Source organism: Oncorhynchus clarkii, chromosome 21 (genome assembly GCF_045791955.1).
Source record: "Oncorhynchus clarkii lewisi isolate Uvic-CL-2024 chromosome 21, UVic_Ocla_1.0, whole genome shotgun sequence".
Classification (NCBI taxonomy): Eukaryota; Metazoa; Chordata; class Actinopteri; order Salmoniformes; family Salmonidae; genus Oncorhynchus; species Oncorhynchus clarkii.
Genome location: NC_092167.1, coordinates 27,268,335 through 27,289,078, shown reverse-complemented (window position 1 = coordinate 27,289,078; position 20,744 = coordinate 27,268,335). Strand labels below are relative to the sequence as shown.

Sequence of the window (20,744 nt, the reverse complement as noted above, 5' to 3'; positions counted from 1 at the left end):
ACACAGGGATATATACACCAGGGAAACACAGAGATATATACACCAGGGATATATACACCAGGGAAATAAGTGACACCTGGAGGGGTGGAGACAATCACAAGACAAGAAACATATCAGGGTTTGACATGAATATGGAGAAAAATATACTGCCACTATTTTCACCACCAAAGAATATCAGTGTGATTTTAATATGATTTGACTCTTTGCAGGCTGTCAGGCTGTCTAGTCACAGAGGAAGGCTGTGCTTCTCTGGTCTCAGCTCTCAGGTCAAACACCTCACACCTGAAAGAGCTGGACCTGAGCTACAATCACGCAGGAGACTCAGGAGTCAGACTGCTCTCTGCTGGACTGGAGGATCCACACTGCAGACTGGAGAAACTCAAGTATGTAGAGGGTTTATGTCAATGTTCATATCAGACATGTTTGACTTATAAGGCTACTTAAGACAAACATTCTTACCAACACTTGGACAAAGTTAGATGCTGAGTGTGTGTGTGTCCAGTGTGTGTGTGGGTCCAGTGACAGGAACACACACACACACACAGAACACACACACTGGACACATGCACGCACAAATTGGACACTAACACACACACACACACACACACACACACACACACACACACACACACACACACACACACACACACACACACACACACACACACACAGACAAACATTTGCTTGAAGTTATATGCTGTATATCCGCGTGTGTCCAGTGTGTGTGTGTTGTGTGTGTGTGTGTGTGTGTTGTGTGTGTGTGTGTGTGTGTGTGTGTGTGTGTGTGTGTGTGTGTGTGTGTGTGTGTGTGTGTGTGTTAGTGTCCAATTTGTGCGTGCATGTGTCCAGTGTGTGTGTTCTGTGTGTGTGCGTGTGTGTGTGAGTTCAGGTGTATCCCTCAATGACTGTCTGTTCTTCTGCTTACCGCTACAGTGTGGAACATGGTGGAGAGAACACAATGAAACCTGGGCTTAGAAAATGTGAGTGTTGACTGCTGTGAAGAATATGACTATGTGTGTCTTAATTCAAGTAAAGTCAAAGACCACAAAGAGTTGCTTTGACAGTGTGTGTGTGTGTGTGTGTGTGTGTGTGTGTGTGTGTGTGTGTGTGTGTGTGTGTGTGTGTGTGTGTGTGTGTGTGTGTGTGTGTGTGTGTGTGTGTGTGTGTGTGTGTGTGTGTGTGTGTGTGTGTGTGTGTGTGTGTGTGTGTAATGAATGGGAGTAAGTGTGTTTTATATTACCATACAGTATAACATATGATAATTCAACAAGTCAACAAGTCTCAAGTTACCTTAACTTCTCCTTTTGATACCTAGAAACATCTACATTAAATTAATTAGTGAAAAGTGAGTTAACATTCTAATGTGAATGATGATGATTTCTAATATTGTGTCTGGTTTCATCCATCAGATGTCTGTGATCTCACAGTGGACCCAAACACAGTAGACAGACACCTCTCTCTGTCTGAGGAGAACAGAAAGGTGACATGTAGGACAGAGGAGCAGCCATATCCTGATCACCCAGAGACATTTAAGGACTGTAGACAGGTGCTGTGTAGAGAGGGTCTGACTGGGCGCTGTTACTGGGAGGTAGAGTGGAGTGGGAGGGGGGGGGGGCTGATATAGGAGCGACATATAAAGGAATCAGCAGGAGAGGAGAGGGTGATGACTGTTGTCTTGGATACAATGACAAGTCCTGGAGTCTGGTCTGCACTGACAACCGTTACTATGCCTGTCACAATAATAATCCCACTACCATAGACGTCCCCCCCTCCAGCTCCCACAGAGTAGGAGTGTATCTGGACTGGCCAGCCGGCACTCTGTCCTTCTATAGAGCCTCCTCTGACACACTGACCCACCTGATCACATTCACCCCCACATTCACTGAGCCCCTCTATCCAGGGTTAAGGCTTTGGGGTGATGGTGCCTCAGTGTCTCTGTGTCAGTGATACACACCCACTGGACTCACACACACACACTGGACTCACACACACACACACACACACACACACACTGGACTCACACACACACTGGACACACACACGCTGGACACACACACACACACGCTACACACACACACACACGCTGGACACACACACACACACACACTGGACACAGACACACACTGGACACACACACACACACACTGGACACAGACACACACTGGACACACACACACACACTGGACACACACATACACACACTGGACACACACATACACACACTGAACTCACACATTCTCACACAGGACACACACACACACACAGGACACACTGGACACACTCTCATACACACACACACACACACACACCTCTTCCTATAATTGTGACCCAAGACCTCTTACAAAAATACCAATGTGATCATTTGTTGTATGTCTTTTATGTTGAACTGTACAATTATATATGGACATACTCTCCATAGCTGTACAAGTATACAGGATATATTGTACTTTTGTACTACTTTTCATAATAAACTATACTAAAATTAATTGTGAAAACAATTCCGTTATTGATTTCACATTGCCTCTCCCAGTCGCAGGTTGATGTTTGTCATGAATCTTTACCTGGAGGCAGAACTGTGTGATTTCCTCTAAATATGCCAGCTACAAAGTCAAAATTGGCTGTGGAAAATTATTTTGTTTCATGGTCTTAATTTCAAAAACAAAAATGTAAATGTAATTTAACTAGACAAGTCAGTATTATCTTAAATGAAGGTTAAGGTTACGATTAAAATCAGATTGTATTTATTTGTGCCTGTGCTAGCTAGTGACCACTTTGCTGAACTGCCTCCAGGGCAAGATTCATGACAATAAATGCCAACCTGCCTCCAGGGCAAGATTCATGACAATAAATGCCAACCTGCCTCCCAGTCATCCCCTCCTTATCTTTACAAGGCTGCATAACATGCAAGCTAGTGAGGTGGGGGTTCTCTCATAACCCTCAGTCCCCAGGTGGGTAGATGGCAGGTTGAATAAAGAGAAGCTAGTGATGTGGGGGTTCTCTCATAACCCTCAGTCCCCAGGTGGGTAGATGGCAGGTTGAATAAAGAGAAGCTAGTGATGTGGGGGTTCTCTCATAACCCTCAGTCCCCAGGTGGGTAGATGGCAGGTTGAATAAAGAGAAGCTAGTGATGTGGGGGTTCTCTCATAACCCTCAGTCCCCAGGTGGGTAGATGGCAGGTTGAATAAAGAGAAGCTAGTGATGTGGGGGTTCTCTCATAACCCTCAGTCCCCAGGTGGGTAGATGGCAGGTTGAATAAAGAGAAGCTAGTGATGTGGGGGTTCTCTCATAACCCTCAGTCCCCAGGTGGGTAGATGGCAGGTTGAATAAAGAGAAGCTAGTGATGTGGGGGTTCTCTCATAACCCTCAGTCCCCAGGTGGGTAGATGGCAGGTTGAATAAAGAGAAGCTAGTGATGCGGGGGTTCTCTCATAACCCTCAGTCCCCAGGTGGGTAGATGGCAGGTTGAATAAAGAGAAGCTAGTGATGTGGGGGTTCTCTCATAACCCTCAGTCCCCAGGTGGGTAGATGGCAGGTTGAATAAAGAGAAGCTAGTGATGTGGGGGTTCTCTCATAACCCTCAGTCCCCAGGTGGGTAGATGGCAGGTTGAATAAAGAGAAGCTAGTGATGTGGGGGTTCTCTCATAACCCTCAGTCCCCAGGTGGGTAGATGGCAGGTTGAATAAAGAGAAGCTAGTGATGTGGGGGTTCTCTCATAACCCTCAGTCCCCAGGTGGGTAGATGGCAGGTTGAATAAAGAGAAGCTAGTGATGTGGGGGTTCTCTCATAACCCTCAGTCCCCAGGTGGGTAGATGGCGGGTTGAATAAAGGATTTTGTTATCAATAATGACTAAATATGTATACATTTCAATCAGGACTGCCTTATCAGAATACTATTATGTTACTGTATATGTGCTAATCAGAATACTATTATGTTACTGTATATGTATGAATATTCTTATTAATCATAGTACTGAATATAATGTGTGTAAATATAATCAAGAATTAGAACAATGACTGTCTGTACCATGGTAGAAATGAATGAACTTATAGCCAGACTGGCTAGAAGGCTTATCTACACAAGCTGGCCTTGGCTCGGTCATATATTATCTTAATAGGGGGAGACGATGTGAGAACCATACAGCCATTTTACTGGAGCGGAGATGACACGGGCTAAAACTAATGACGTCATTTTCAGTTTATAACCTGTGGTAAAATGTATAATGGACAGTACTCTCGTGAATAAACACTGCTGATTGACTTTTAGACTGGGCTCTGTCCATTTTATACAAATAGGAGTCATACAAATTCTTATGAATTGACAGAGTGTTTAATTTTAATTGGGTATTAAAACAGAGGAATTTAATTCCTGCAACAATTGGTCCTTCGAGCTTGATCTAAAATACCCGTCTCTGCCTTCTGAAGGTCGTACGCCAAAAAATTGTGCACGAGCGGGCCGGGTCCCGTTATTTAAGACCTGGCCTCTGAATTGAGGGTGAAAAGACCAGGCCGGTGTACACCCCAGACCGACAGGGACGGTGACTAGATCCAACGAACAATGCTTTTCCCAGTCGGCGGCAAGGTCAGTAGCCTATATTCTCGATTCTGGGGGGTTTTGAGTTCTTTGATTGATGTTCTACATTTTTTTGAATTCATCAATAATGGGAGCTTTGCTATTCCCACAGGGTTTTGAAGCCAGAGGGGTTATTAATCAATGATTAAACAAATAAATAGGGTTAGTGGAGAAAAGACAGATAAACAACGGGCAGATGGGCTAAATACAGCTAGGATATGGTTAGCCGAGGTGAGGAAGGGAGCTGAGAACAAAGGAAAAGGAAGGGAGGCGTCCAAAATCTGACCCAGACAAAGACCCTGAATAGAAGCTGATATTACTAAAATAGTCAGGAAGGGTTTAAATTAGGACTATTTCCTGGGAATTCTCGGTGCCGGAGTTTGCGACTACAGACAATAATAATAATATAATTATTGGGGGGGAAACTCAATCATTTCAATAGCGGGACACTAAGGATTGTATCTCAGCTTTGAAACCGATAGACTAAAATTGATTTTAGATTGTAATTCATCTATTTGTATGTTTTGCCTGAAAAAATACGGTCGCCAGTGTTTGTATAAGATATGAACTGAACGTTTAATATGTTGTTTAGGTTGAATTGAAAGAAGAATTCATTCAAAATAATGGCGAGACAATTTTGATGTTATACGCTATTTTGCCCAAAATGATCTGCTAGAATAATGTATTGAGAGTCATATTTAAATAAATGTATCATAGAAGAGAAAGTCACCTAAACCTGATTAATTTTAGGGAATAACGAAGAGATACGATACAGTTTTTGCCACCAGGATGATATATGTTTTTGTGAATCGACTGACATACGATACATTTAGCACAGAACATGGTACGTTTAAATGTTAGGGTATAGAAAGTTGAGAAGTTTGGTTTGTTTAACTTTGTCGATAGAATTTAAAGCACAACTCAATCTGAATAGGGAATATATATTTTACAGAGGCAGGCTGACTTGAAGGTAAAACTGCGTCATTTTACGTTGACTACACAACAACGTTCCTCAAATAATGACAGAGAAAATGGGTTGTGGGATTTAGAGGGAAAAAATTTTCTATTTCTATTCTATTTTTCTACTTTTTTTTATTTATTTGACTTTACTTTATTTAACTAGGCAAGTCAGTTAAGAACAAATTCTTATTTTCAATTATGGCCTAGTAACAGTGGGTTTAACTGCCTGTTCAGGTGCAGAACGACAGACTTGTACCTTGTCAGCTCAGGGATTTGAACTTGCAACTAGTCCAACGCTCTAACCACTAGGCTTCCCTGCCTCCCCTATAATATAGGTAGGTAAGAATAGTTTAATCGTAAAAAGTTGTGGTTATTTCCCGAGTATTGATTTTTGGTTAGGTAACCACCAATTTCACCGCCAGTGAAATTGAACAAGAAGTTAATGTATTCTAAACATTATCTGTTTTCATTACGGGGAACAATGAAATGTCTACAATAGGGTATGGCTGGCTAGGAATGTCTTATCTTAAAGGGACAGTGCACATTTATCACAGTTGTTTGAGTGTATGGCAGGGTATAAAATATTTTGGGGCGACAATTTGGAGATAGACTGAATGAGTTACATGAAACATCGAGGAAATTTAAAACGAATGGTTTGAGGGCATTATCATAATTATTAGGTTTGTTGTTGTAGTAAACGTTTGGGTTAAGGGGATTTCCCTGTTCCCAGAGATAAGATATCTTAAAGGGGAACACTCACATATGGAACATTAGGAGTTTTATTTTCTGAGTTTGAATTAGACAAGTGAATAAAAATGGTTAAAGATAAAGGGTTCTTTAATATGTCTAATATGGTGATGAACACGAATGTAAAGGGGTGGTGTGACCTTTGACCTTATCATGGCTATCTCTTGGGGTCTGATCAGCCTCAGGGGAGAGCCATTTGTATAATGAATTTGTGGTCATTTGGGTTACTAGTTATAAGGTAAATTAATTATAACGGAGTTATAGTTTTGGGTTAGAATTTTAGTTTGAACTGCAGATGAGAAAGTGGTTCAGGGTATTTTACAATATTAGCTGTGAAGTTTTTGAATTGGCTATTATTGATTTGTTATTACAACAGAAAAAAAAATCCTATTTATCATTGAGAAAAAATAGGGGGAGATAAGATTCATTGAGGTTTGGATTGGATATATATTAAGTCAATAGGGCAGGAAATTACATAGAAAAATATGTTTCAGTTCTTAGGGGTGGTTAAATACGGTAAATAAGGTATCTCAAACTATGAAACGTATATTAAATTATTGATGTGACTGATTTTTAAGGTTAAGGTTTTAGAAAAAATACAGTGGATTCCCGAAGGAGAGATTTCATTAACACAGTAAAGAGATAGAATATGTTTAGCATTCGTTTAGGCTACCTCTTAAGTCTACCCCTTCCTTTTTCGAACATTCTGTTAAAAATCGCGCAACTTTTCAGCGTCCTGCTACTCATGCCAGGAATATAGTATATGCATATGATTAGTATGTGTGGATAGAAAACACTCTGAAGTTTCTAAAACTGGTTAAAACACGGCTGTGACTATAACAGATCGTGTGTTTCATCGAAAAGCGCAAGAAAAACTGCTCTCTGAAAGCTAAAAATTATTTCCATGCGTCACTTTCATGGGTTGTTAAAAGGGCACAAAATTAATTATGGACCTGCATGCAATTCCTACAGATTCCACACGATTGTCGTCATTTTCCAGGGACTTTTTTCTTGGTAAATCCAACTAACTGGATTCAATTTCTTCCGGTCTCCACCAGGATGTTTTGAATGTGCACATTGGCAGCCATTGATTTGAAGACGAAGAGCTATTGAATATACATCGCCCTGTAACCATTTTGATAGATTATAAACGTTTACTAATACCTAAAGTTGGATTACAAAAGTATTTTGAAGTGTTTTGTGAAAGTTTATCGTCAACTTTTTTAATTTAAAAAAATGACGCAGCGTTTTAAAATAATGTTTTTTTCTGAATCACACAGCTTCCATAGAAAGCTATTTTGGGTATATATGGACCGATTTAAACGAAAAAAAGACCCAATAGTGATGTTTATGGGGCATATAGGAGTGCCAAGAAAGAAGCTTGTCAAAGGTAATGAATGTTTTATATTTTATTTCTGCGTTTTGTGTAGCGCCGGCTAAGCTAAATCTTTGTTTACGTCGCATTCAGGCATTTTGGGGTGTTGCATGCTATCAGATAATAGCTTCTCATGCTTTCGCCGAAAAGCATTTTAAAAATCTGACTTGTTGGCTAGGTTCACAACGAGTGTAGCTTTAATTCAATACCCTGCATGCGAATTTTGATGAACGTTTGAGTTTTAACGAGTACATTTAGCATTTAGCGTAGCGCATTTGCATTTCCAGGTGTCTACTTGAGACATCTGCGTCTCAAGTAGGAGCAAGAAGTTTTAATTAAACATTTATAATATTTTTATTTAAATAGTATTAAAGATTGACAGGGATATATGACATCTGTGGAGATTCAGGATAAGGAATAGGATCGAGAACCTTAATTAACCTATATAAGGACTTTAGAAATTGACACCATAGACATGTTTTTTCAAAAAAAATCCATGAGTTTTAGATAAAGCCAAACAGTGAGACATTTAGTTAAAATTTGGAAGCAACACAGTTGTTACAGAGCAGAGAGGAAATGAACACAGATACCTCTTAAAAGTAGAGAAGACACTTGACAGAGAATTGGTACAGGATAAATATGAATGGACGCCAAAGGGAGAATTGGACATACATGAGGATAATTTACTAATCTTACCTAAGTCATTATTTAGGGTAGATAAGGTTGTTACCTAGGTAGAGCCAGGTATCAAAAGGGGGATGGAGAAGTTTGTGGTCTAGGATAGGACACTTAGTGGCCTATTGGATAATAAACTAATAATAATTTAAAAAAAATTTTTTTAGCTAACAAATAGGCATAGAAGTTAAAGATATAATCATATAAAACATATGAGAAACTTTGTTAACCAAGCCTGTATGTCCAGGATTTTATGAATTACAGGTGAAGTCACTCAATCCAGTCCCTGAGGCCTGTTGGGGCGACCATACCAAGGACTCCTGGTGACAGCTAGCTGAAAGAGATACCCAGATTCATATCACACTGCGGGAGGGTAGGACACAATGACACTGTCGAACAATAACAGTGTTCGTGAGGAGAATTGGAATTAACAGAATTCCGGGGGCCATCTCTCGAATGAAGTAATCCTCCCTGTCCTATCAGCCCTGTTTTCTCTCGAATGAAGATCTCCTTTCAGTCATTCCATCCCTGTTTTTGTTCATAGAATTGTTCAAAGTGTGTCTGGCTCTTGTTAATGATGTGTTCTCTGGAAGAGGGTGGGGCTTCACATGTGCGCTGACCGTCCTGAGCTGTTTAATTGTAGGGGCCATAGTCCTGATCCACCATGATCCCCCGGAGAAGGCCAAAGGGGGTAACTTGAGTCATGTGCTAGACGAGGGAACTTTGATATTACCAAAGCATCTCAAAAGATCACTGAAACAAGGAAGTGAGAGTGGAATTGGGTGAGGATATCTCAGTCGAATTTTATGTAGACCAAATGGGGTCATTCACTCCTTGGCAGTCTAGAACCATGGGTCTCTATGGGAAGTGTTTGTGTAAATCACCGTGTAATTCATGGAGTCAGGTCATAGCTCACACTGAAAGGGATGGCTATGTAAACCATTCACCCAATTTGGGACCAGATGGAGTATAGTAAGGGTTGGTGTTTTGGACTGTGTTCCCGAGCAGAGGAAGTATTGTATAAAGGTACGAATTAACATTAAAACGGTAAAGACCCAGGATCTCGGGTTATGGTATGTAGGCTTCGACCAGTTTTCAACTGATACTATGGTACCGTTCCAGGTGGCAGAGGTTAGAGTTGATAAGGAGAATCTGGTCGGCCGGAGTTCAACCAATCTCTCTAACACAACGGATAGTCCTAGTGTAATCATCCAGGGTAAAGGACCAGTACGAATAGTTCAGACCAAAGACCGCAAAGAAGTTATAGAAGTGGAGACTGGGTTTGGGGATTCCAACTTATGGTTGGAATGGATTTCAATAAGTTAAAGTGGGCCAGGGCTGACATCTGGTGGTTGTGTGGGGGAATGATTTTATGGCCAGTATTACCGACAGAGTGGACAGGATTATTGTGCCCTTGTACATTTGGGAATGCCTTTCACACTCATTCAACACCAAGACATGAAGTTAGCCAAACGGGAGAAAAGAGGTACTCCATCTGGGTCTTTTGATGACAGAGTATATATTTATAACATTGGGGTTCCACGGGGGGGGGGGGTTCAAAGCAAGAAATCAGATCCTAGCAGGATTAGAGTCAAGCATTTTCTGGTGCCTACTCTCAATGAGAATGTGGACTGGATTAATTATATTTATTATAATCAACAGCGCTTTATCAATTATATCAGAGATGCTATTAGAGGTTTGGCAGAACAGACTGAAGCAACCAGCCTGATGGCTTGGCAGAATAGAATTGCATTCGATATGTTATTGGCTGAAAAGGGAGTAGTATGCGTGATCTTCGGGACCATGTGTTGTACTTTCATCCCAAATGACACAGCTCCGGACGAATCAGTGACCGAAGCCTCAGCTTGTTTGACCACCCTGGCTCACGGTTTGGCAGAAAACTCTTATGATACTTATCGGACTAATTGGTTTGATAGTACGTTTGGAAAATGGAAAAATGTTATGATCACTGTGTTATGGGCTACATTCACCTGTGTGACTGTTTTAGTTTTATGTGGCTGTTGTCTAATTCCCTGTGTACGAGGCCTTATTTCCAGGACTCTGGAGAAATCGATGACACAACAGATGGTGAGGTACGGGCCGATACCAAGTTCTGACCCGTGGAGTGCTGAATGCATGTCTACAGAACAAGTAGACGAATATGGATCCTTCATTTGCGGGGAACTTATGTTTGATGAGACCATTTTTTATATTTAGGGAGGTTAGGTTGTACCTTGTTTCAATATTAGACAGTTTTTTTAATGAAGATTGTAACGAAAATCCTGATAATAAGAGTTATTCTGATGTAGGCCTTAAAACAGTCAGTGCAAATGCAAGTAGGGGTCTATGTATAAATATTTATAATAAAAATAGAAGTATGCTTTTTAATATTTTAATAAAACTAGATGTGTGATTGGATGTATAATTATTTATAATAAAATAGAAGTATGCTTTTTAATATTTTAATAAAACTAGATGTGTGATTGGATGTATAATATTTAATCATAGGGTGGATATGTTAAGGGAATTTTTATCAATAATGACTATGTATACATTTCAATCAGGACCGACTAATCAAAATACTATTATGTTACTGTATAGATGTATGAATTTTCTTTTTAATCCTAATACTGAATATAATGTGTGTAAATATAATCAAGAATTAGAACAATGACTGTCTGTTCCTTGGTAGAAATGAATGAATTTATAGCCAGACTGGCTAGAATCCTTATCTACACAGGCAGACCTTGGCTATAGGCGAGGTGGGAAGGCTTGAGAACTATAGAGCCTTTCTACCCGTGTCAAGAAGAGACGGAACATTTAGAAAACGCTGACGTCATTTATTTTACGTATCTTAAGTCTTGAGAACCATACAGCCATTGTACTGGAGCGGAGATGAGACGGGGTAGTACGAAAACTAATGACGTAATTTTCAGTTTATAATCTGTGGTAAACTGTATCATGTTCAGTACTCTCGAGAATAAACGCTGCTGATAGATTTTGAGACTGGTCTCTGTCCAATTCATGCAAAAAAGAGTCTTGAAAATTCTTAGAAATTGACAGTGCTTAATTTTAATTGGGTATTAAAACATATAGGAATTTAATTCCTGTTTCAGGTGATAACTGTGTTTGTGGAGTAAAGCATGTGTATCTGTTGGTTTGAAATAAACTTTAGTGAATATTGTTTTTTGAGACTGATTTATGTGATTAAAGAAAACTGTAGTATCCAATACGTGTACTTCACATGGATCTATTATGTATTTAACCTTAATGGATGGGTGGTGACTGAGAATGATAATGAATAGTTGGATATCATGAGGCCAGGCTCCTATAATGTCGTCTAGAAGTCTGTAATAGAATGTACGTTGATGTGGGCACTTGCCCAATGCCTCTCTCTCCCATTCAGCCATGTAAAGGTTTGCATATGCCGGGGCAAATTTCTTGCCCATAGCTGTTCCCTCCACCTGTAAGTAGTGCTTATCATTGAACATAAAGTAATTGTGTGTGAGGCTGATTTCTAATAATTGTAGTATTTCATTGTCTGGTCTATTGCTATCTGGGTGTGCATGGAAAATATTTCTGACCGTCTGTACTCCTGTTGCTGTATTTATGTTAGTGTATAAGCTATCAATGTCTATAGTGAATATATATGTTTGGGAGGGAACAACTATGGGTTTGATCTTCTCAAGAAAGTGATAAGTGTCTCTGAGGTAGCTGGGGTGTCTAGTGGAGAGAGGGTTGATATAATGATCTATATAGTGGGCTATGTTGTATGATTCGTTATTACAGTCTGATACGATTGTCCTGCCAGGAGGAACTTCATAGGGAATAGTCCAGGTTTCTGGTTCTTTATGAATTTTGCAAAGCAGGTAAAACAGTCTAGGTGGTGGAGTGTCTGGTCCAAATAGAAAGTCTCATTGTTTTTTCGTGATGTGCCGTTTATCATAAAGTGTTTGTATGATTCTACGTAATTTAGTCTGGGTCTGTGGTTGTAGGTTTCCTATTGGTACATAATACTTGGTGTTGGGTAACTGTCTATTTGCCTCGTATGTGTATTGATGTTTATCTAGGATCACTGTTTTATATCCCTTATCTGCTGGTTTCAATATTATGTGAGTGTTGTTTATAAGTTCTTTTATGGCTTGTCTTTCGATGCGGGTGATGTTGTCCTCTCTATCTGCCTGGGTGTGATAGTAGTGAAGGGTGTCTTGGTTGGTTCTTTACCCTCCTATCTATCTGGGACAGTTTGGGTTCCCAGATTGAAGGAAGGGTGAATGGTAAATGGTTGTCATTTGTCTGATAGTCAAAGTAGTCTAGAAGTTTAAGTCGTCTATGATAATTATGTGTGTCCCTATGAAGTTCCTCCCAGTCAAATTTACCAGGGCAGGGAATGAAAGACAACCCCCTCTCCAAAAGTTGGGTCTGTGCTGTTGTGAGTTGAAAAGACTTGGATAAATTCATGATGTTTGATGAGAGGGGGTCAACTACCCCCTCTGCTGGGTAATCTAAGAAAGCAACTGGGGGAGGAAAGGGGGGAGAGAGTACAGGGGGTTGGGGGGAAAAGAAGGGTGTGGTGTGGCCTAGGTGGGTCCAAATTTTGGGTAGAGCCTATTCTAAATTTAGCTGCTAACACCAATTCTTAAAAATGAGGTCTGCTGTGGTTGTTGTCCAGTGTATCAGGTCTGTTGTTGTGTGGAATTCATCATGGGGTATCTCCAAGAGAAATGGGCCATGTGTGGTGATGTAACCGTTAATGACTGAGGTTTCATTTTCGATCTGGTGAAAGGAGGTGTGAGTGGTTAATAATGGGGATGTAAATAATTGCATTTGGGAAAGTGTCTCTTGCTTCCTTGTGCATTGATGCAATCTGTTTGATGTTTTGTATGGGTCATTATCCATATTGTTTATGCCCACTGAGAGAACTTCTGTTTTCTCCAGAACCTTTGTGAAATGGTAAAATGTTGCTCCAGGGTAACTGTCCACTTGTATGTTTGGGTTATGAAATGGAGGGATTCTATTAACATTTGAGTCTCCCAAGACTAGTATTGGTTTATTTCCCTTAAAATTCCAATCCGCCACCTTGCCTTTTGGTCTGTCTTTATGGTACGATGGTTTCTGGAGGGTTGCTGGGGTTGGGGGTTGATGCTGGGGCTGAGGCTGGGGTTGTGGGTTGATGCTGGGGCTGAGGCTGGGGTTGGGGGTTGATGCTGGGGCTGAGGCTGGGGTTGGGGGTTGATGCTGGGGCTGAAGCTGGGGTTGGGGGTTGATGCTGGGGCTGAAGCTGGGGTTGGGGGTTGATGCTGGGGCTGAGGCTGGGGTTGGAATTCAAACTGGGGTGAGTATGTTGAGGCGCCAGTTATACACGGGTCTCGGACTGGCAGTGACATGGTGTCTTTTTCGGAGGGCTCAGATTGGTTGTTTTTGGGTTGTTGCCCATTGTTTTGTCCATTAATCGTCATTTGCCCCTGGAACTGCCCAGTCCTAGTCTCACCCCCTGATGTGGCGCCTCCTGATGGTGAGAGCGATAGAGGTGAAATCCTTTCCAATATTTTAACTGAAACATTGCTGTGTTTAGGAGTTTTAACCAGGGGATTGGGGAGTGTTGCTATAACATTGAGGGTTTCTGGCTGCAGGCCCTATGGTGGAACTCAACTGGGGCCTGGATTAAATTAGAGGTGTTAGTGGTTATCAATTCAAGGTTGAAGCCTATGGTGGGCGATTGGGACCAATGATACGTTGAATACTGTTCTCCTGGGTGGTCCCTGGGTTGTTCAATCTCTGTGGGTCATGAGGGGAAGTGGAGGTAGGGGTTATCATTATCTCCTTTCCTTTTACTTTGGAAGAAAGGGAGGGAGTGGGTGCCATGTTGTTCTTAGAATGAGATCTGGAGTTGTTTGGGGCAATATTGCTGACATCTATCTGTGTCTGCGAAGGTGCAACAGGGGAAGAGGGTGTTGAGGTACGGATCCCTATCTCAGTAGAAGATTGTGTCTGAGGAAGAGGAGGATACTGATTATTTAGCTTCTGGTTTAAAGAGCACTGTGCTGGGGAAGGGCGTGGCCCCAATGGTGATGATTGTTTTTGAGAAGCCTGAGGGTTAACTAGAGGAGAGAACTTGGGTAAAGGAGGGAAGTCCTCCAACGAGGATGAGAAAGGAACTGGTGCTGAAGTGGTGGGCAGAGAAATCAACTGTCGTGGGGCCTGGATTTGAGCTGAGGCTGTATGCCAGGGGTTCTGTTGTTGTTCCAGTGGACCGGGAGCCACTGAGCTGAGGCTGTATGCCAGGGGTTCTGTTGTTGTTCCAGTGGACCGGGAGCCAATGAGCTGAGGCTGTATGCCAGGGGTTCTGTTGTTGTTCCAGTGGACCGGGAGCCAATGAGCTGAGGCTGTATGCCAGGGGTTCTGTTGTTGTTCCAGTGGACCGGGAGCCAATGAGCTGAGGCTGTATGCCAGGGGTTCTGTTGTTGTACCAGTGGACCGGGAGCCAATGAGCTGAGGCTGTATGCCAGGGGTTCTGTTGTTGTTCCAGTGGACCGGGAGCCAATGAGCTGAGGCTGTTTGCCAGGGGTTCTGTTGTTGTTCCAGTGGACACAAAGCCAATGAGCTGAGGCTGTATGCCAGGGGTTCTGTTGTTGTTCCAGTGGACCGGGAGCCAATGAGCTGAGGCTGTATGCCAGGGGTTCTGTTGTTGTTCCAGTGGACCGGGAGCCAATGAGCTGAGGCTGTATGCCAGGGGTTCTGTTGTTGTTCCAGTGGACCGGGAGCCAATGAGCTGAGGCTGTATGCCAGGGGTTCTGTTGTTGTTCCAGTGGACCGGGAGCCAATGAGCTGAGGCTGTATGCCAGGGGTTCTGTTGTTGTTCCAGTGGACCGGGAGCCAATGTGGTTATTGGCTGGGGGGAGGCTGAGGGGAAGGGGAGCTCTGTAGTGGGGTAAGAAAGGGTAGCCCTAGGGAGTTGTCTGGCGTGAGTTTCTAAGGAATGGTTCAACATTGTTTCCACTGTAGTGATGGTAGTGTGTGTCAGTTTGTGTGTGTATCTCTTATGCGCCCAGCCCACAGCTATGTGCAATGCAAGAGTGTTGAATGTATTGGGTGGTTGTGTGAGTGATTCGATAACTGTCTGGTAGTGTATTTGTAATATGTTCATGTTATTGTTCATCCATTGCTGTGTGTTCTGTAGTACTTGGGTTGCAGTGTAATCTGTGGGTGAGGATGGCTTGATCAAATTGGTGAGTCTGCTCCCCTGTCTCATCATGCCACTAGGGAACCTTCGGCCTGAGATGGCTTTATCAATGATTTCTTTATGATGGATGGCCTGTATCAATTTGAAGTACAGTTTTGATGTTTGCCTCATCAGGGGGTTGGTTTAGGCGTGGCTGTCTGCTGAGAGGGGGGTGTGGGACTCTATTAGTGGGGGGTTGTAAGACTCTGTTGTTAAGGGGTTGTTGGGCTCTACTACTGCGTTGCTGCGTTACTATACTCATAAGGCACTGCATGGTTTCCTATACCTGTTATGGTGGGTGTCGTTCCCTAGTAGGGGCATTTGTAAGGATTCTGTATGGAGGAATGGTCTAAGATCACTAACAATGTGTTCTCCAACTCATAAAACCTTTTAGAAAAAGGCTCAGTGCCGTTATCCACACAAGGTGAGGTATTGAAAGGGGTGTCAATTTTGACCCCGAACCTTTAGAGAGAAAAAGTATTACTTGTTAAACACAATCTCTTTCTCTGAGCCATATAGTATTAGTAGAAAATCATTTAATTTCACCATTTTGTTTGAGCATAAAATATAGCTCAGTCTTGGAATTATTTATTTTATAACATCATTTTTACAAATCTTTATCAATGGTGTCAATAATTTGGGACCCCATTGTATCCTTCACAGTTAGAGATATGTTGAACCTGGATCCATCATAATGATTCTACATGTTATAGTATGAACCTGGATCATCATAATGATTCTACATGTTATAGTTTGAACCTGGATCATCATAATGATTCTACATGTTATAGTATGAACCTGGATCATCATAATGATCATAATGACATGTTATAATATGCCATGGCCTTTACTGGCCAAAGGTTAAACTGCTGTTATGGTTATGATATACTATGGTGTTGTGTCACTAGACTTTGACCAGATATTATTGCATCCAAAGATCAACTGTACCTAGAACATAGATACAGAGAGACTTGTCATCAGGAAGGTGCTCTCTCAACACAACGGAAAATATCTCAATGACTTGACATGTTCTGGTTGTGAATTCAGGCTACAAGGTAAGAATCTTCCCAGGGATTATTGTAAAGTGTGTAGAGAAATTCAATGTCTGGTGTTATTTTAGTATAGTGAATGACAGTAAAACACTCAGATCTAACAGTCCATTTCACCTGGGACAGCTACGTGACAGTTCAATCATACAAAATGGCGCTAACTGGGTGTAGTCAAGTCACATTCAATAACATGTTGTTCATATATTCGTATATTGCGGTTATTGTACAATTTGTATATTTTTTATGTATAAATTGTAAGTCGTCTTTCAGAATATCAGAACATTTGTTGTTTTCTAAATTACAATGAGCTCCTGCTTCCTGTGTAATTTGGTATGAAACCACTGAACAGACTTTTCTTAACATTAATATTATGAACTGAATTCAGTAACAGCATCATAATATCATACCTGTTGAACAAAGCAACACACTAGAATGAGATAAATTATTAAAAGAGAAAGTGAGACATTATTATTCATATTATTATATATTATATTGTTATTATTATTATTATTATATTATATTATTATTATTATGGACAAAAGGTGAAAAATATAAATCACGACTACATATTCATGTGATGCATTAAATCACTTGATTGTTTGGATGTGTCTGTTAGTAAATGTTTGTTTTCTAAGAGATAATGAATAAAAGAGAACATATGACCTTCAAGAATTACTGTGTTAACCACAACCAACATGTTGGATCTCTGTTTAGTTGTCACTGTGTTAACCACAAACAACATGTTGGATCTCTGTTTAGTTGTCACTGTCTTAACCACAACCAACATGTTGGATCTCTGTTTAGTGGTCACTGTGTTAACCACAACCAACATGCTGGATCTCTGTTTAGTTGTCACTGTGTTAACCACAACCAACATGTTGGATCTCTGTTTAGGGGACAGTTCTCTAAAATGAGTCTCTCTGGGGAGAGAGAGGAGGGGGGACCTGCCTCGAAAATGAGTTTCTCTGGAGAGAGAGAGGAGGGGGGCCCTGCCTCTAAAACGAGACTCTCTGGGGAACATGACACCAAAGCTAAGAGGTGAGATTACAATGTTGTTTGTTTCTAAAACGTGTTTCCACAATTTTTTCACATTTGTTATTCATCAGACAGTATTGCTTAGGGGAACCTTGTCTGTAAAATATTGTTGTTCTAAGATTGTAATCCATAGTTTTTTGTGTATGAATTTTTGTTTTGCAAAACGCGATATAGCTGGAATGGAATGTTTGTATCCTGTATATTAGACTGTGATATGTGGTTGTCTCACCAGCAAACACACACACACACACATACACACACACACACACACACACACACACACACACACACACACACACACACACACACACACACACACACTCACACACACACGCACACCTCTATAAAATTTTAGCATGACACAATCTTTTAGCCTCTTAATTATTATCTAATATGTTGGCAGGCATAACTTTATAGTTTTTATTCTGATCGTTGTTACAAGATGAATTCTGACAATATATCTGTTATATCAACACACTCTTCACTCCTGTTGAAACCAAAAGGATTCTATCTTCCTACAATATACAGAACCACTAAAGTTATATATAGAACCCTTTATAGGAGGTTAGCCTGTCTGAGTATACAGTATATATAGAATATATATAGAACCCTTTATACGAGGTTAGGAAGTGTCTGAGTATACAGTATATATAGAATATATATATAACCCTTTATAGGAGGTTAGGAAGTGTCTGAGTATACAGTATATATAGAATATATATAGAACCCTTTATAGGAGGTTAGGAAGTGTCTGAGTATACAGTATATATAGAATATATATAGAACACTTTATAGGAGGTTAGGAAGTGTCTGAGTATACAGTATATATAGAATATATATAGAACCCTTTATACGAGGTTAGGAAGTGTCTGAGTATACAGTATATATAGAATATTTATAGAACCCTTTATAGGAGGTTAGCCTGTCTGAGTATACAGTATATATAGAATATATATAGAATCCTTTATAGGAGGTAAGGAAGTGTCTGAGTATACAGTACATATAGAATATATATAGAATCCTTTATAGGAGGTTAGGAAGTGTCTGAGTATACAGTATATATATAATATATATAGAACCCTTTATAGGAGGTTAGGAAGTGTCTGAGTATACAGTATATATATAATATATATAGAACCCTTTATAGGAGGTTAGGAAGTGTCTGAGTATACAGTATATATAGAATATATATAGAACCCTTTATAGGAGGTTAGGAAGTGTCTGAGTATACAGTATATATAGAATATATATAGAAGCCTTTATAGGAGGTTAGCCTGTCTGAGTATACAGTATATATAGAATATATATAGAACCCTTTATAGGAGGTTAGGAAGTGTCTGAGCATACAGTATATATAGAACCCTTTATAGGAGGTTAGGAAGTGTCTGAGTATACAGTATATATAGAATATATATAGAACCCTTTACAGGAGGTTAGGAAGTGTCTGAGTATACAGTATATATAGAATATATATAGAACCCTTTATAGGAGGTTAGGAAGTGTCTGAGTATACAGTATATATAGAATATATATAGAACCCTTTATAGGAGGTTAGGAAGTGTCTGAGTATACTTAAGTGGAAGTCTAAAATGTCTTTATTCTCAGCACTTATACGACCAATTTTCTACTCTGAGACGCTTTGTGGATATGGACCCAGATCTCAACATATTGCTATAAAAACACTTAGAATGTTTGTTTTACATAATAATAAAATATGAATATTACTAATGTAACCCACTGTAAAGACTGGGTTTAGTTGATTGTTTGTGCCAATGTTATGGAACTGTCCGCCTTCCCGTACAGAACTGTCCGCGTCCCCGTACAGAACTGTCCGCGTCCCCGTACAGAACTGTCCTCGTCCCCGTACAGAACTGTCCGCGTCCCTGTACAGAACTGTCCTCGTCCCTGTACAGAACTGTCCACGTCCCCGTACAGAACTGTCCGTGTCCCCGTACAGTCCACACGTTCGGTGTGGCACCAAGCATATTGTCCGGTTACGCGCAGAGTGGACTGAGGTGGTCTTGGAGAATAACGATGTAGTTTGCTACGGTGTTGAGACACCAAAGTTTATTGTTCAAATGTATTTTTGCTTTACGGTCAGGGACAGTATGAGTCCTCATTTCAATTTGTGGTTCTCCGGATCCGTCATCATTATCGAGAAGAGGTACAGAACGTCCTGCTAGCTAGCAAAGCTAGTTGGTACAGATAGGTGAGCTAGCTAGCTACTCTAATGGCAGCGTCCTAGTTATCCTATCTATTCAACCTAAACAAAACACATGTCCCTGTCCTCTTTGTCAAGATGTGACTGATTTAAACAGCCAGAAGACATTATTTAATTAACAAATAACTTTTTTGATGACTTGTTTCTAAATGGCTGCTGGGTAATTTGACATGCATCGAAATCTTAATTTGAAGGCATCGAATTGAGTGAATGCTGTACAGGTACACTGAGTTGCAAACCAAATGGACAGGTCTATCTCATTGATTTGTAGATCTGACACAGTTGCTACCTCAGTTTATGAGCCTAGCAGGTGTCGTGAATGAGTTATGTAGTGCACACACAAGGCCACAGGGAGGGGCTAGAGAGCTATAAACCAACACCGTTTATTGCCTTAAAAACCCTGACAATCAATCAAATGTATTTATCAAGCCCTTTTTACATCAGCAGATGTCACAAAGTCCTTTACAGAAACTCTAACCCTACGAATGACCTATTTGATACTTAACCCTTAACCCTAGGTATAACCTATTTTTCCATAACCCTAACCCTAATTCTAGGGTAGGGTAGCCTAGAACACGTTTAGAAACTATTTTAGTAATAATATTATGTTAGTAAATAAAAACGGTTGAAAAGCATGCATTTGGTTTTACTCAAATCAAATCAGATGTATTTATATAGCCCGTACATCAGCTGATATCTCAAAGTGCTGTACAGATACCCAGCCTAAAACCCCAAACAGCAAGCAATGCAGGTGCAGAAGCACGGTGGCTAGGAAAAACTCCCTAGAAAGGCCAAAACCTAAGAAGAAACCTAGAGAGGAACCAGGCTATGTGGGGTGGCCAGTCCTCTTCTGGCTGTGCCGGGTGGAGATTGTAACAGAACATGGCCAAG

At 40.7% G+C, this 20,744-nt stretch overlaps 1 protein-coding gene and 1 long non-coding RNA gene across 2 annotated transcripts in view; both read left to right on the top strand.

Annotated features, from left to right (window-relative positions):
- Positions 1–249: 249 nt before the first annotated feature.
- LOC139378822 (uncharacterized) lies at positions 250–1,962 on the top strand. Its single transcript, XR_011628332.1, has 3 exons — positions 250–383; positions 934–980; positions 1,410–1,962. It is a non-coding gene; the product is annotated as an uncharacterized lncRNA (long non-coding RNA).
- Positions 1,963–17,552: 15,590 nt separating this feature from the next.
- LOC139379544 (NACHT, LRR and PYD domains-containing protein 12-like) overlaps positions 17,553–20,744 on the top strand; it is a 151,090-nt gene continuing 147,898 nt past the window's right edge. Inside the window, exons 1-2 of the mRNA XM_071122360.1 lie at positions 17,553–17,635; positions 19,436–19,561. Coding sequence (XP_070978461.1) covers positions 17,553–17,635; positions 19,436–19,561 — 209 coding nt within the window. The remainder of the gene's footprint in view (positions 17,636–19,435; positions 19,562–20,744) is intronic.